The 17889-nt window shown below is 40.3% G+C and overlaps 1 protein-coding gene across 2 annotated transcripts in view; it reads right to left on the bottom strand.

Annotated features, from left to right (window-relative positions):
* Pard3b (par-3 family cell polarity regulator beta) overlaps window positions 1–17393 on the bottom strand; it is a 1008812-nt gene extending 991419 nt beyond the window's left edge. For both annotated transcript variants that reach the window (XM_046463021.2, XM_058578162.1), the window contains exon 1: window positions 17136–17393. In XM_046463021.2, coding sequence (XP_046318977.1) covers window positions 17136–17255 — 120 coding nt within the window. In that variant the 5' untranslated portion in view covers window positions 17256–17393. The remainder of the gene's footprint in view (window positions 1–17135) is intronic.
* Between the last annotated feature and the right edge of the window lie 496 nt (window positions 17394–17889).

Here is a 17889-nt window from a genome sequence, read left to right as displayed (position 1 = left end):
CAAAAGAGGAAATTGAATACTTTAAACCCATTAGGATGGCTATTATTAAAAATAATAATAATAAGTAAGTGTTGGCAGGAACATGAAGAAATTGAAATTTTATTCCTTGCTGGGGGTGGGGGGGGGAGATGTAAAATTGTGTGGCAACTCTGGAAAATAGCATGGGGTGCCTCAAAAGATTAAATGTAGAATTATTATATAATCCAGCAATTCCACTTCTGGGCATACATATGAAGAATCGGAAGCAGGGACTGGAGAAGGTATTTGTACACCAGTGTTTTATCAGTGCACTATTTGCAACAGTCAAAAAGGTGGAAGTCACCCAAGTGTCTTTCAAAAGATGAATGGATAAACAACACATAGTACATATCTGCAATGTGAAATGCTTCAACTTTGAAAAAGAAGGAGGTTCTGACATGGATTATAACACAGAAAAACCCTGAAGACATGTTAAATAAATGAGTCACAAAAGGACAAATATTACATGATTCCACTTATGAAATTCCTCTAGTAATCAAATTTATAAGACAGAAAGTAAATGGTGATTGCCAGAAGTTGAGGTGAGCCAGGAATAGGGAAATACTGTTTAATGAATATGGACTTCCTGTTTAGTGAAAATGAAAAAGTTCTGGAGTAGATGGTAAAGATGGTTGCACAACCATGTGAATGAACTTCGTGGTGCTGAAACGAACTCTTAAAAACTGTTACGGTGGTAAATTTTATGTCACGTACATTTTAACATTTAAAAATCCAACATAAAATGGGGAAATTTAAAAGCCTGCTTTCTTAAGCCACAGCTATTCTATGTCTAAAGACACTCAAAATATCAAAGTGACACATTAGAGCCATCTGATTCATATAAAGAACTAGAGGGAAAAAATGATAAATAAAAATTGTGAATGTAACTTTTGTCTTTATAGATACTATGTTGCCTTCTTGTGTCTTATGCAATAGAGTATCTTCAAATAGTTCAGTTGTAGCCTCATTTTGAAACCAACATTAAAAATTTAAAGGAATTGATTTTTTTAAATGTAGACATGATGAGAACTTTAAAAGACAAACATTGTTACATTTTTTCAAAGTAGAAATGAAAAAGCCACTGCAACATCTTACAGGGCAAGCTGTTGTATTACCCAGAGAAGCACACACAATACCCAAGACACCAAAGAAGCTTTGAACAATTGACACTGTGGAGTGCCTGTGGAAAAGTATGGCAGAGCCACTTTCCAATGACACAATAACTCCTCATGTGAAAGGCTCATCTACAAACATTAAAACCAACTTAACATCCCAACTAAGGAATCCTACTTTTCCCTTATAAATGAATTATGACTAACTGATGCTCATACCAAATAAAGAAATTTTAAAATGTAAATGCCTATCAACAAACACTAGTGCTGAACTAGTCAACATGTTGACTAACTCTGGGAATCTCATTATCACTGAACAACTACATTGACACTGACACTGCTGGTGAAAAGCAATGGTGGGTAAAATTGCTAGTGTCTTAGCTTGGATCAAGGCAGCAACACTAAGCTATTCCAGCAGTTACCATATTGTTCACTGTCACTCATTTGTAATTAAAGGGGGAAAAGGGCACCAATTTAACCTAAAAATGCCCTTGATGAAGCAGTACAAATGTTATCAACTCTTGGCTATTAATTTCTCATGCTTTAAACATCATATGACACTTGTAAAGTACATCTAAAATATTTCTGCTGCATCCTCAGGTACAATGGTCACCTCAGGTGATCAAGACCTACCTTTTCCATGGAGTACCATTTCCACTTGCAAAAAAAAAAAAGAAAAAAGAAAGAAAAGAAAAATGACTCTCAGATAAACTATAGTAATTTATATCTGAGACTTGGCAGATATTTCTTGAAAATGAATTATGTGCAACTGAGCACTTCAAAGACAACCAATGGCAGTATTTGTTATCAATAATAAAGCAAATATTTTAAATTTTAGAAAACCTGCATTCACAACTTTGTGCTTCCTTACTTAGAACTTTTTGATACTGCATAACAATATGTTAGCATTTTAAAAGATTGATATAACTCAATCGATGTTTTCCAAATAACCAATGTATAGTGTCAAAAACAAAACTTCATGATGATAGATGATCTATTCAAACAATACAATATAAAGTAATGGATTACAACAGAGTATGAAAAAAAAAAAACTACACTGGTATGGTTTCAGATTCCACATTGCAGCCAACCTTTAAGAAGCCATGTGGAGACGCTGTCTTGTGAGTACGGCATGTCCTATAATACTCCATCCTGCTAGCTCATGCACTCTAGACACTCTCTGCTGACTTGATGAAGTAAGCATTTGAGTTGGGAAAGCTCACAGGACAAGGAACTGCAGGTGGCCTCTAAGAAGGAAAGGAGGGTGGCCTCCAGCAAGTAACAAGGCCCTCAATCCCACAGAACCAGTTCCACCTTCCCCATGGACTGTGGTGAGCATGGAGCAGTTCTTTACAGTCAAGCCCCCAGATGAAGACAGAGCCTAGTTGACATTTGATTGCAGTCTGGTAAGAATTCAAGAAAAGGACTCAGTTTAAAGTGCTGGCCAGACTTCTGACCCACAGAAGTTATGATATAATACATGTATTTTGGTTTATGGAGAAAAAGAATCAAACTACTACTTATTGGAACTTTGTGTAATATACCTACCAAAAGCCTATCTATAATTATCCAACAAAGCTATTAAAATGCCTCCCTTTTCCAACTACATGTCTGTGGTGAGGGAAGATTTCTTAGTATGTTTCAACCAAAACATATTGAAATCTACTGAATGAAAAAGTGGATTTGAGAATACAGCTATCTACTAAGCCCAAATATAAAGAGATTGGCAAGAATGGTATTTGGTGATATGTTTCTGAAAATAGTTATTTTTTCATAAAATAACTTACAATGAACCTGTTACTTTAAATCAATATATTTTAAATTTCTTAGGGCTTAATTTCTAATATGGTAAATATAAATTGGTATAATGCACAAAAACCCACTATTTCAGAGCCTCCAAAATATGAGCAAAGGGATGTTAGGGTCAACAAATTGAGAACCCCTGCAATGCTATTTCTTTTTTTCTATGCCACATGACCCATACCCCTCTCCATTTGTTTGGAGAGTTGGCATCCTTTGCCCAGTTGGCTATCCCAGACTAATGTGAGCCCTTTCCTTCTGAAAACCCAGGGAACTCATCTGGCACCAGCTGCTGCATTCTTCAGTTTGAACATATATACACATCTAGAGTGAAGCTTGGAAGGAAAGGGACTGCCATATGTAGCATGTGATGAACACTCACCAACACCCCACCTGTCACCTCCATAGATGATGGAATCCTAAACTGAACCGAAATGCAATTCATACAAGACACTGGGCTTCCACCCATGCCTGAGAAGCAGACCACACAAGACATATGATAAGAGTGTAGGACATATGTCTCTCAAAAGGGTCATTGGGAGCTGGGGTTGTGGCTCAGTGGTAGAGCATGTGCCTTCCATGTGTGAGGCACTGGGTTCGATCCTCAGCACCACATTAAAACTAAATAAATGTATTGTGTCCATCTGCATCTAAAAAAAATATTTTTTAAAAAAAAGAGTTATACTGGAAGAGGCAGATGAGAACAAATACACAGATACTAAAATTTCTATATGTAAAAAAAGATAATATAGATAAGTGATATCATACCGTAAGACCTTGATTCTCAATGAACAGAAAATAGGTTATTGGAGGATAATTTTGCAGGAAAAAAAAAAAAAGAAAGAAGGGAATAAAGAAAGTACCATTGTGGGGCTGGGATTGTGACTCAGAGGTGGAACGCTCGCCTAGCATGTATGAGGCACTAGGTTTGATCCTCAGCACCACATAAAAATGAGATATATTGCATGCACCTATAATTAAAAAATAAACATTTAAAAAAAAAAAAAAAAGAAAGAGAGTGCCCTTGTGGGAAAGGCAACAGAAAAATCAACACAATTTCCCCAATATCTCTTACTGAAAAAGAAAAAAAAAATACATTAAATAGAATATCAATTACTAGAGGCTGAATTGTACCCTCCCCCCAAAGTGAGTATGTTGGGGTCCTAACCACTAGTACCTGTGAATGTGACCCTCATTTAGAAATAGGGCCTTTACAGATAGACTCAAGTTGAAACAAAGTCAATTGGGTAGACCCTAATGCACCATGACTGGTGAATAGACAGGGCCTGTGGAGATGGAGCCAGAGATTGGAGGGATGCTGCCACAGTTCAGGAATGCCCAGGGCTCCCAGAAGCTGCAAGAGGCAAAAAAAAAAAAAAAAAAATCCTTTGCTGGTGGCTTTGAAGAGAGTGTGGCCTTGCCAACAACGTGATTTTGAACCTCAAGCCTCCAGAATAGTGAGGAATTTCTCTTGTTTTCAGGCACCCAGTGTGTGCTACTTTGGCATGCAGCCCTAAGAAACTAGTGCAGCAATAGAATGAGTGTTCCTTCTCTATTCAGTCACATTTCCAAGTGGCCTTTCCTCAGTAAAAACAAAAAGGGAAAGAAATCTGAAATGCAAATCTAGTTATAGTAGAAAAAAAATTTTTTTTAACTAGGAATTTCCTGAGTTAGATTTTTTTTTTTTTTTAAGGTTCTGGGAACATGTTTCTGATCAAACACTGCTGTCAAAACTCAAGCCCACTGAATCTCTATAAATGTGCCTATAAATACAGAGAAAAAGATTATTTATCTATCTCACATTTCCTCAACTCTTTGCTACAAAAGGAAGTAATCCAGACCTAATATTTAGAGTTACCAATACTATTACTATGTCACAAAAGAAATAAGAGATGACAAGTCAAACACAATTCTGCCCAGACTGTATCAAGCCACAGGGACTTCTGGGCTAAGATGAAGCTTGGCTCATATACCAGCATGCCAGCCATTCACAAGTCTCAATACCCAGATCTTATCTCTAGCATATAGAAAAGGTACTTGGCATCATATAACTCATAGAAAAAAATCATTTGAATATATAATCAAGCTTCACTTTATGAATTTAGCTTCAGTCTCACTCTTTGTTTTAATCCATAAAACAACTAGATCTGAAAGCTGTGGGGATTTCCAGAGTCACTTGAGCTGATGGCCCATTCAATATCTTTAAACATCAGGTAACTCTACTGGTTTTCTGACTATGGGCCCTAACCCTTTAGAGGGCAGTGAAATTGATTTAGTATATTCCAACCACCATTTTTTGGGGGGGAAAAAAAGCAAAACAATATTCAAAAGGCCCCATTCCTAGTAAAGGTAAGTACTCTTTTGTTTCAGTTGTTTAAGTATGCAGATTCTATAGGTACTATTGTGAAGGAAAACATTTTTTGTTATGTGCCTTTGATTCCAAATTCTGTCAGGAAATAGATGACTTGCTCAAACTAGGCACTTAGGAATTTAATGAAGAAATTATTTCTGAAGTTTTGCCAGGGCTACAGGAAGTCATCAAGGAGTAGTGTTTAGACAGTGGTAAGTCCTTGCCATAGACTCAGTCCCATGGAACCAAGGATAGGAGTGATTTGACACAGAGAAGAATGGCTTATGGGTGTGTCACCAGACCTGAGCTATGGCCTTTTAGAAAAGGATATAGACAGCTGACCATGACCTGGCAGGTAGGGAGCTGCCCATCCTCTGTTCTATTGCTGGGCTCTCCTTAAGGGCTGATCAACTCTTAACTAAAAGCCAGAGGGCAAGAGGGTCGATGCTGCTCAGCCTCCTGGGTCTCAGGGGAGACTGGAGAAGGTATGGAGTGGGTCTTGCTGGGGCAAACAGGATGTGACTATTGAAAACAGTCTAAAAGCCCTTGATTTTATTTATACATTCATTAATTTATTCTAACAACTTTTATTCCTTTGGACATATTGTTACCACATCTGCACTCAAATCCCAATCTTGAATCAAGAATCTAATTCAACACTGAACAATTCATGCAGAAGATTGGCATCTCTGTGAAGTCATGGTTTATGATCTCAGCCAGGCCCTCACAGTACTCATAAACCCTTTCATCTGTCCTTAGTCTCCTACCTCTCCTAGCCCTACCTGTGCACTATAAGGGCACAGACCATGTCTTACTTAGCTCTGTATTCCCAGGCCTCATTGGCTTAGAACACAGATGCACTCACTGAAATGCCCACTGAACCGTGAATGGGCAAAGCCTAGCCTGCTACCTCTTCCCCAACTCCCCCTAGGCATTCCTGACCACAGTCAACCCCCAAGCTTGGTAGCTTTGGCCCCTAATCCTCAAAGCTCATTTCCTCTTCTGTTTCAATCATCTAAGTTCCACTCACTCCCACAGTAGGATCTGAGCCAGTTCCTCCACCCCCAGTCTCAGCTCCCTCTATCTTCATTTTCCAGATCAATCAATACAAAAGCAAATCAAACAAGGTCCCCACCCTGCCCAGAATACTTGACTCCTCCAGCTCATTAGCTAGTCATAACAAAGGCCTCCTGGCTTTGACTCCAACTCTTCCCTCAGTACTTCCTCCCACAATCACTCTTGGGAAACATGTCATTAACACTATCCTTTTCTCCCCTGCTTCCACTTCCAAAACAAAATAAATCAAACCAAAACACCCACCTTCAGACAGAAACTGGCTGCCTCCCCCCAAGCCCTTCCCCATCCTTCACTGCCCTGGTAAGAATTTGAATATCCATTCATCCTTCAAAAGCCTGCCCAGGTACAGTTCAGAGTGATCCTTGCCCAAAGCAAAGCTACCCCACCACTTCCACAGTTCTCTATCATGATATGTACTGTTTGGTTATAATGTCTACTCTGCCCTCTTTGTCCAGAAGCCTGACTTATGTTACTCTATAACCCAAGCAGAAAATATGAACGCTTGACTCAGAGTCGTTCCCTAAATCATCTCCCAAGTGACTAAAGTGACTTTAAGTTTGTTACAGAAAACGGTAGCAAAGTACTAATTGGAGGTCTGAGACTTCACTGAGTACAAATGCTTGTTTTTGTTTTATGGGATGCAGATAGAATTAGGAGACTGCAGCTATTTCCCATTATTCTTTTGTTTTATCCCCTTTTGAGGTATTGGAAATCAAACCCAGGGTGCTTGACCACTGTGATACATCTCCAGCCCCCCCCTCCATTTTTTTTTTTTTTTTTTAATTTTGAGACAAGGTCTCACTGAGTTTCTAGGGCTGTCTCAAACTTGCAACCCTGCTGCCTTAATCTCCCAAGCAGTTGGGATTACAGGCATGTACCACCATGCTCAGCTTCCCATCATTCTTAATGTAGGTATCCCATGACCTCTATACCCCTCTGCATAAACAGGCCACCTCTCTGCTGATAAAGGGAAGTACAAGTTTTATCTCAAATCCTTTGTCAATAGCACAATGTTGCTTAGAGGTCATATTTAGAGGACTCGTGCATCCAAAATTATAGTGGTGAAATCTATCTTAAATCTGCCTTAAAAGGTACCAGAAATCTCTGAATACAACTCCCTGTAGACCCTTATTTTATGCCCCAAATGAAGCAATAAAATAGATCTGATCATTTCCCCCCATGAATGTGGTCCCTGCTCTTGCTAACATTAGCCAAAAGTTGAGGACATTCCTTCTGTCATCTGTTTCCATCTCCAAGTTGGCCATACCACCTACTCTGCCAGGGTGCAGAACCACCCAGAGAGTTTAATAACCTCACCCTGAAGTAGAGGACAGGAGCAACATAGGCCATGTATATCTAGATGATACTTGGCACTGCGTCTGACTGATAGAAACTAAATTGAGACTAAAACCTTTTTAACAAGCTTGTTTCATGATATCCTGCAATCTCATCACACTGCAATCCAGTGAGAGCCCTGCAATCAAAAGAATGGCTAAACCCAGCATCAGGAGGCAGACATAATTTTAGCAGCCCCCAAGACAGATATCAGGCCTTTCAAAAAATAGAGAAACAATCAAAATGGGAATCATCTAGCATCATCCTTAAAATCAACATGAAATTAATGAATACTATCTTGAAAATCAAACATTGTTCAAATATTAAGAGATTGCATTGCACAAATCTTCATGAAGCAAAGTCACTCTGATGTTACTTCATTGAGAATCAGCTACAGAGCACTCAGTCTCAAAAATCTAAGAAGTGAGTCAACCTGTCAGAATTTGAAGCTGTTATTCAAGACAATCAGTGTAATGGACCACTAAACTACTGCCTACAGCAAATGTGGATATGATGAGGCATTTGACGATAATCAAGAGAAAAGTTGCATTTAGAGTGTTTTTTTAAAAGAAAAAAAAGTCTACCTCATATAACAATTTCAAACTTACAAACCCTTTGCTTAGTACAAGGTCATTCTCACCTTTATAAAGGAAATATAAAATTCAATGTAATTTAACAAGAATATTTGGAACCCATACTATGTTTCAGGTACTGTGCTGAAAACAAGGACAGAAAGATAAACAAGACACACTCTCTGTTCTCAACCAGTTCACAGAGTAGTGGGGGAGATACAATGGCCGCAGCATGTGGCAGAGCCTGCCTGGCTACTCGGTGATATACAGGTGGGCTACTTCTCCCAAGCCAGTGCACTTGGAGAACATGGCTAGTCTCACCAGTAAAATTCGGGCGGAAGGGATGTCTGCCATTTTCAGGACAACCCCCAAACTCCCAATGAATCCTTCACATATTCTGAGGAAAACTTTGCTGTGATAAGCCACTGATTTGGGGGCTGCCATTACTCAGCAGATCCTAATAAAGAGTGTAATATAAAGTGTGTTTTACAAAGCCAAAACATAGACATGGCGAGCTCTGGGAACACAAGTGTGAGGTCTGTGAGCTACAGAAAGCGAAAAGGAGGGAGGGGATCCTAGAAAAGAGGAGACTGGAAGACTCACTCCAAAGGATGGGCAGGATTTACCCCGGATTGAGAAAAGCCTGAGTAAACACTAAACTGCCAATAGGAATTTAAAGGGGGGGGGGGTAAAAGAATAGAGAAACTGGGCAGGGGAGCAAAGTTTGGGTTTTCACTAAGAGCAAAGAGAACCACTTAAATATTCTCAGCAGCACTGAGGGCTTCATTAGATTTTCACTACAGGAAGAATGGTTTGGAGGAAATGAGGAATGGTAGAAATGGGAGGTCGACTAAGGATCTGCTGTAATTTCCTTCTATAGAAATGAGAAGTGGTGTGGCCTTGGGGTAGAAAGGAGGCCACAAATGCATGAGATGTAACATCTAAGCATCAAAGGAACTTTGTGACCAACTGGACATGTGGTAGAGGATGAGGGAGGGTAGGTCACCATGGAGGAAGGTTTCCAGGTTTCTGAATTAGAAAACCAATTAAATGATGGCACCCCATACAAAGCAACAGACCAAGGGGGATTGGGCAAGAAGATACAGATGGACAAGCCGATGGTTTTGCTCTAATGGGACCTCCAGGTGATGAAGTCTAGAGGAAGGCAGCTGTTGGGGTCTGGAGAGCACTGAGAGCTAGAGGTGTGTATCTGGGGACAGGATGAGATGGAGAACAAAGCCAGAACCCCAGGGTATCAGCACGGAAAGAGGTAGTATAGGAGGTATTTATGAAGACTAAAATGAGAAAGAGGCATTTATAAGTTCTGAGAAATTCACACAGTGGTGGGATAGCAACAAGAGTAAGTATAAAAGGTAACCATGAATTTCAGCTACCAGATCTTGATAATCTTGTTGAGAATAGCTCATTTGGGGAAGAGTGTGAAAACCTAGTAATCAACTGGGTAATGAGACCTTAATAGAAATAGTATCTGATTCATTATCCAATTTAATGAAAATTCTCCAGTTTTAAAAAATTGATACAAATATTTTTAAAAAATTGACTAAAATGTGAGTGTATTTGTAACATAATTGTATGCCTACAACTGTAACCCCTCCAAATACACTCCCTGTTGCTTTTTCATGCTTTATTTCTACCCACAGAATTCATCCCTCCTTACCCTAAGACTTATTTTATCTTTTATCTCCTCCAACTAGAATACCAAGTTCAATAAAGGTAGAGGTCTTTGCTGAACCTGTGGCTCTGAGAAGAGTGTCAGGTACAATAGAGAGGGTGGTTGGAGGCTTATAATTGTAAATAGCATAATCAAAAAAGCTTCTAAGAGAAGGAAACAACCATCTAAGATGGAAAGGATGAGGGAAGCAGACAGGTGGACAATGGTTAGAAAATATTTTTGGCAAAGAAAACAACACGGGTGTTGGGGACTTGTCTAGAAGTTGGAGAACATGTGAGAGGCAGGGGCTGAGGCAGAGTGAGAGACAGACAGGTAATAGAAGATGAGAATGGAGAGGTAGAATATCAAGTGTCAAGGTCCCCAAGAACATCCAGGTTCAGTGGTTCACTAAAAGGCCTCAAGGGCTTTAGAAGAGGAATGCTTATGGTTATGACTTATTAGTGAAACAACAAAAAGCAAAATCAGTCAAAGGAAATGGAATTTGACATGAAATCTGGAGGAGACTAGGCATAAGCCTCCAAAGGTCTTCACTGTGGAGAGGACATGCTTAATTCCCCCATCAATGAGTTGTGATAGCACATGTAAAATGTCACCCAACAGGGAAACTAATTATTAGAGACTTCACACCACAGCTGTTATTAGGGACTGGTCAGGAAGGCACCCTCTGCTTAACATGTGAAAATCCTAGCATTCCTGGTCCCTGAAATAGAGCAGGTATTCAACAAAAGTCATGTTGTTTGCATAAACGTTTTGGTGCAGTTATTATAGGGAAATGATGAAAACTCTCCACAAATCTAAGTGACAGGATGCCAGCCAAGGGTCAAGCTTTGCAAGCAGGCCTTTCTAAGGATTGCATTTTCAGGTCTGCCATGTTAACTTTCTTCTGCACAGATAGCCAGGTCAGGGAGCACTTTATAGGCCATATGAGAGAGATGGAAGCAATCAGGGGACCTTGAATAGAAGAATGGCAGGACCTGACTAGGTTTTAAATGATCACCCTAGCTAACAGGTTAAGAAGGAGTTATAGTGGGGAGTATAGAGGGCAGAAGTAGGAAAACTTTAAGGAAAAAAAAAAAAAACCAACAGGAAACTCATGAGAGCAAAGAAGTCTCCATCAAGGGTGATGATGAGGACTTCTGTCTAGAACAACTGGAAGGAGGGTATCACCTTCTAATAACATGGTTAAATTATGAGAGGTGTGGATTTGGAGAGCGGGACCAGGACATGCTTTTAGTGTTAAGTGCCCACCTGACATCCAAGCAAAAGTGTCAAGGAGAGCCTTGGATGGAGTTGGTAGTTCAGAGGAGAGATCTGCACTGGAGCTATACAAATGGTATGTGGAGTCACATTACTAGAAGAACTCACCACAGAATAAGTAGAGAGAGACCAGAGGAGGTTTAAGAACTGTGTCCTGGGGCATGCTAATGACAGGCTGTAGTGGAGGAAGGAAGAAAAGAGCCAAAGAGACTGATAATAGTCAGTAAGGAAGGCAGAAAATCAGGAAAGTATGAGATATAGGAAACATACTCTTCAAATATTTCGTATTTTTAATAGTCAAGCAGCATCTCAGTTTCACTAAAAATGGTTCTGATAATGGTCCAGAAATTGGTTCAATGGCTCTTTATTGGTCCATTTCTTCCTGGTACCATTCACGGGCTGGTACAGCAAGGTAAAAACTGGGGCAGGCCTTGACTTGCTCTCCAGTCCAGCTGCTTTTTTTTTTTTCCTACTGTTTACATGGGGGATTTCAGATTTAGAGTCTCTCTTCCACCTCTGAACAACAAAGAATAAATGAAGATCCTTTTCCAATGGCAAAGTTCTTATCAGTACAAAGTGGCAACATCTTTAAGAATGTCAAGTTAAGAATTGTTTGGGATCCAGGCTTTAAGGAAGTGGTTTTCAGAAGCAGCTCCGAGAAACCATCAGAAGAGCACAGAACCTGAACTGTTCATATAGGCAACCTGTTTGTGGCTAATTAAATGAAAGTGAATTAAAACATACAATTGAGCCCCTTACTTGCAGTAGCCACATTTCAAGTATTTAACAGCCATTTGTTTCTAGTAGTTATACTATTAGACACAGATCCAGAACATTTCCATCATACCAGAAGGTTCTTTTGGGATGCACTTCTGCAGACTTTCCAAGATAGGCCCAAAGCTCTGAGTTTTTAAGTGATTCCTCAGATGATTTTAACTCTCAGTCTCTTTAGAAAACAGTTTCATAAAAATTTAATGCCACTTGTCCATCTTCCTCAAAAAGATTCTAACACAGAAATGCCTGGAAATGAATACTTCACTAACTATTTGAGCCCAAGATGCCAACCTCCATATCAGAGTTGTGGCTCCTAATCCCACACAATGCAATTACCCTAGCTCAAATGAACCAAACTGCAGTCAACCCCTGGTCAGCAAACCTTGTGTGCAGGTTGTAAATGTTGAAGAGAGAAAGAGAAGGTCCAGGAACATAACTCAAGTGTCTTCCAGGAGGCCAGACAAATAGCAACAATGCATTAAGTGGGCCATAAGTAAGAGAATAAGAACAGAGAGAAAAGTTAAACCCAACAATAATCATTTACCCTCACTGGACAATAATGGAGACTGCAGCATTAATAATTCCTTCTAAAGACAAAAGAGGTGTCTTAGTTCCAACTGATAGTTGTCATGTGGGAAAGTAAAGCCAGGTATTATGAGAGTTTCTGATTTGTTTTTCCCCAAAAGATGATCGAAATTTTTATTTTTATGTGAAATCTCAAAAATTTTAGACACTGACAACTAAATAAGAACAGATCATTAAGACCTAAGAAACTATATCTGTGGGTCACAGCACACCCCAGGATCCCAATGTTTAAAAATTTAGAAGCTTTCCAATACTCTAGTCCAGTGGCAGAAGCCAAAGCAAGTTAGAGCTGATAGTGAAACAGTTCTATCCACATTCAGGGAAGAACATCTACTCTATACAAAAGAAGAGAAGACTGAATAGGAAATAAAGCACTTAAGTAAGTCAAACACACAATAAACATTTCAGGAATTCAGTCTGGACCTAAACTATGTACATAAGAACCTTAGAGCCTATTTGGTAACAAGGCATCACATGCTGAAAAGTTCAGAAATTCACGTTAGGGCCTACTTCTCCAGGGTAATATCACACCATATCATACGAGATTTTTGTTACTGCACAAATTCACTTACATCCTGATCCCACAATTAATCATGGAGTTGTTAGTCTTATCAGAGAATTCTAAGTTCTGGAAAGCTGGTCTCCACTTATAAAAACAAATTCTCCAAAATAGCTGAATACAGAAAAGCTTCATTTTGAAAAGTCTATCAAATATTTATTTTAAAATAAAAAGTATATTCATATATACAGTCAGATCCATACATTTGCATTTTTAAAATTCTAGCATGCTCACTAGCTCATGAACTTCTTATCTCAATCATTTGAACTCCTGAACACACTATACACTCTTATTACAATAGGAGTCTCTTCCTATTCACTTGGACTCATGATGTGCAATTTCATAATTGGAGTACTTTCCCAGGAAATAATTGATTCAGGGTAAGAATAGAGGGACAGTCACTTAATGAAAGGGGAGTTTACAGGTATCTAAGAAACAGAATCTGCTATCAAAAGAGTTTAAAATGGAGTTTTAACTTTAGCAAAAGCAAAAGATGAGTGCTAGATAACCTGTTCTCAACTCTGGCTGGGCTTGGAATAACTTGGAGTGCTCTTTGAAATACTTATGCCTAGGCTCCACTCCATACCCACTGGATGAAAAAAAAAAATGGCAAAAGGGACTCGGGAATGTGTCCTGTTCAAAATGTTAAACATTAAAATTGGAGGCCTGGATTGAGAACCCCTACAGGTTGTGATTCAATCATCCATTCACCTGTGACACCAGTAATTTTGATGATAAATTTAACTAATTACTCAGTGATTCCCATCTTGACCACTTAAGAAGACAATCACCTTTCCACTAACTACTTTGCTAAATTGGATTTAGAGCCCAGGACACTGATAAAGTACCAGGATCCAAAGATAAGGCATCCTGTAATTCTCACCCCTTAGTCAACTCACCTCTCTAATGGAGTTCATTGGCAGCAGGAACCTCAAAGTCCCAAATTTCAGAATATCATTAGAGCCTTCCCAAGAGTTCCCCTGGTTCTTAAGTATCTCACCTACTTCTGTTCTGTTGATTCAGCAGGTTCCCAACATTCCACAAATACCAGTTTTCTTTGTTTATTCTCAACAGGTGGTGGTTACTCCTCTGATGCTGTTTACAAAATCCAGAAGGGCTTCTATGGGCTTTCCCCTACCTTCTAAACCTCAAAAACTACAACTTCCATCCTAATCTTAAAATCTACCTTGCTCTAATACCAATTATTCAGGAAAAATATATTTCCCCCAAAAGTGGAAAACTCAAATTCATGTTCACTGTGTTTGCTTCATTATAGCTCTCTCCACCTGGATGACTAAAAGACCTTGACCATTTTTTTTTTTTTTTTTTTTGTAATTAGGCTGAGGATTATTATTATAGTTGCTTTGAAAATCCTACAATATTTGTTTCAGATGTTGTCCCTTTCCCTATAACATGTACACTTGAACTATGAAAGGTATAATCAAAAGAAATTTGTTGATGTCCCATGGCTTGGGTATAGTTCAATTGTAGAGCATTTTCCTTACATATGTAAGGCCATGGGTTCAATCCCCATTACGGGGGTGGTGAGGGGGATTGCTATATTGAGGAATCAGTAGGGGGCAATTGTCTTTTCAAAATCTGTAAAAAGATGCATATATTCTGGTCTATAACATATGAGGTGAAGTTGTTAATGACTGATAGCAATCCAATTCAAATTTACTATTCATGCCTTTTTTCCCCAATCTGTGAAATGGGGACATCTACCTTCTAAGATTGTTTTGAGAGTGAAGTCATGTAATATACGTAAAGTTCCTGGCATAGAGGCTACATGCAATAAGCACAATACGCGTTAGTTGTTACTGAGTGCAGGGCTTAAACTTTGCTGTCCGGGGGGGAAAAATCTTTTAAATCTTTCACTAAATTTACAGAAAAGTGAATTTATTATAAATTGTTTTTTAATTGAATTTTGACATTTATGGCCTTTTTCCATTATTTTTCAAATTCAATGAATAAAAGCAGAGAATTAGAGTATTTCTTGACATTTTTGTTCCACTGTAAGTGCCATTTATCAGTTGAGCCTTTTTATGATTATATTATTTAAAAAGAAACTAGAGGAAAGGAGTATGGGGAGGAGGAAAACACCACTTGTCAAATTGAAACTTTAAAAGCTAAAAATGAGGAAAATTTTATAAGCTGCAGGTAACCTTTAAATGTCACATTCACTAACATATAAATGTAAACACAGAAAAATGTAATGTCTGTTAATAGTAAACTGATCAATGCAATTACATTGCACATTCTCTGAAATAAATTATGCTTCCAGTCCAGAATCCCAACAGTTTTTAACACCTTTTAAGATCAAATTACATTGCATTAAAAATCAGTTGGTTAGTTATCTGAACGTTATTTAGAAGCTTGTGGTTTACCTCCATATTTGGACAACTTAGCCCTGTAGTAAACTTCTAAATGTGTAAGAGTTGGGAGGCCAAATTATTTTTAATAATAAATTAAAATTAATTTATTATCTTAATAAGATAATCCTTTAAGATATACTATTATCATTACTCCTAACCCTAGCCAACTTTCAGAAGTTAATGAAATATGATTTCAAAAACAATTGGTTACACATTTAGATCTGTTTTTAACTGACATATATAAATAACACATGCTAATGTAGTAATGCTAAAAACAAAGGGTGAATTCTCATATTGCTTTATAGACCACCTTAAATTTTTTCCCTCATCTCAATTCTATCAGCAAAGAGTTCAGCTTCACAGATTATACTTAATATCCCAATAAACCTTTCACTGTACTATCCTCCAGTTATTGATGCTCAAAGTAAAATACACATGTATTTGTGCAGAATCAGATTTTTCTATAGAGTAATTCATAGTGGAAGCTTAGAAGGTACAGGTACTTCTTAAATTCCTCTACTATATACTTGAAAGAAACAAAACTACTTGGATATGTTGGATAACCTATGACCTTAAAAGAAATTAAAACTTACATTTTTCCATCACCTGATTGGCCAATGTACACTACTTAGGAAATCCCATAACATGAGAACAAATATCAAGAGAACTGCTGGCACCTAAAACAAGAGTTTGTGACTTGCCCTGTTTGAAGATAATTCTGGGTATATAAAATGTTCCATGTGAGAATTCAACAAAGTAAAAGGTACCTTTCAAAGTGCTCATTTAAGGAAGGCACAAAGGCACATATTACCCAAACACCTGAGTGAATTCTAGAGCATAGGTAGATTTTCTGCACATGTATTGCATTATTTTTTTTTTAAAAAAAAGGTTAATTTTTACTTGTTACCGACTTCAGGGACAGAGCTGAGGGCATCTTCCTCATTTTAATAGTCACTCAGGACCCGGCAGGACTCACCTAGTAAGTAATTGCTCATAGAATCTACAGTTAACACGTTCAATATAGACTGATTGATGCAGGCAAATGACATCCTTCCACCTAAATTCCTACCCAAATCCTTAAGAGGTCAGCTCATGAGGCTGAAACTCCAAAGGCCTTATCAGTTATAACTTTGTGTGTTATTTGCACCAATAAACTTTCTAACTCCACGGAGCCTAAGTGAGGCGGGCCTTAAGGGGTCAAAAATCACACTTCAAGTGAGCAGCACCTAGTGTCCCAGCAAAAGAGTTCTAAACCTGTGAGTCTCAAACTTCTTAGGGTATTGTAATCACCTGGAAATCATATTAAAGAGCAACGAGTTAGTGAGTTTGGACTGGAGTCCCAGATTGCTTATTTCTAACGAGCCCACAATGGAGGGCGATGGGATGCTGACATTCCACACACACACACGCCCAAAGGCACCTGAGTCACTTATGTTAGCAACACATCAAAGTTGCAGCCACAACTTGAGCCCAATAGTCGCCTGGGTGCTATGCGTCTCCTTAACAGCGCCTTCAGGTCTCAGAGCACCTGGCAGGTGCGCTGGCCTCGGGGCACTCGTGGGTAGCCCGCGCAGCAGCCGCGCCCCCTTTCTCGGGTCCTGCCTGCACGCCCACCGCGCGGGGCTCACCTTTTCCCGGGTCTTTAGGTACCGCTGCAGCGCCTGCTGGGTGAGCTCCCGGACGCGCAGCTGGCCCTCTTTGCAGGGCACCACGATGCCCGTCCTGCCGAAGCACACAGTTACTTTCATCCTGGCTCTGGTCTACCGCGCCAGGTCCGACCGACAGGTGTCTGGCCCCGCGGATGCAGCCCCCACTCGGGGGATGGCCGGGCGCTGGCGGCCCGGGAGCCCGGCACCTCTCCCCGGAGACCCCTCGGGGACAGGGGCTCGCGGCAGCTCCCCTTCCACCTACGTAGGAGGCCGCTGGCGGGTGGGAATCGAGGAGGGGGCGGCGGCGGGAAGGGCTACCTCCCAGGTGGCCGGTGGCCGGTGACGACGGTTCGTGGCCCGCTCCTCCAGCTGCTGCTCGGGCCCGGCCCAGGCGGCTGCTGCTCGACCGCCAAAGTGAAACCGTAGGCTCGGCCCGGCCTGGCCCTGCGCTGGCCTTGGCCCTGGCCCTGGCAACGGTGGCAGGGCCGGCCCCAGGCCCCGGGCTGGAGTGGGCGGCGGCGGCGGCGCGCGAGGCCGGAGTTGGGAGGAAACTTTTGCGCCCGCTCCCAACTCCACTGCGGCGCGCGGCGCTCTGGGCTCCCGCGGCCCCAGAGCCGGCCAGGGCCCGGCTCTTAAAGGGGCCGCGGCGTTCCTTGGCCCCGCCGCGCGCTTGGCGGTGTTGAGCGGGGACCTTGAGGACAGGTAACTGGAGCCTAGATCCTCGTGCCCCAAC

This window comes from Marmota monax, unplaced genomic scaffold (genome assembly GCF_021218885.2).
Source record: "Marmota monax isolate L192 unplaced genomic scaffold, Marmota_monax_Labrador192_F-V1.1 WCK01_AAM20220418_F8-fsc00095, whole genome shotgun sequence".
NCBI lineage: Eukaryota > Metazoa > Chordata > Mammalia > Rodentia > Sciuridae > Marmota > Marmota monax.
This window is presented reverse-complemented; position numbering and strand designations above follow the sequence as displayed.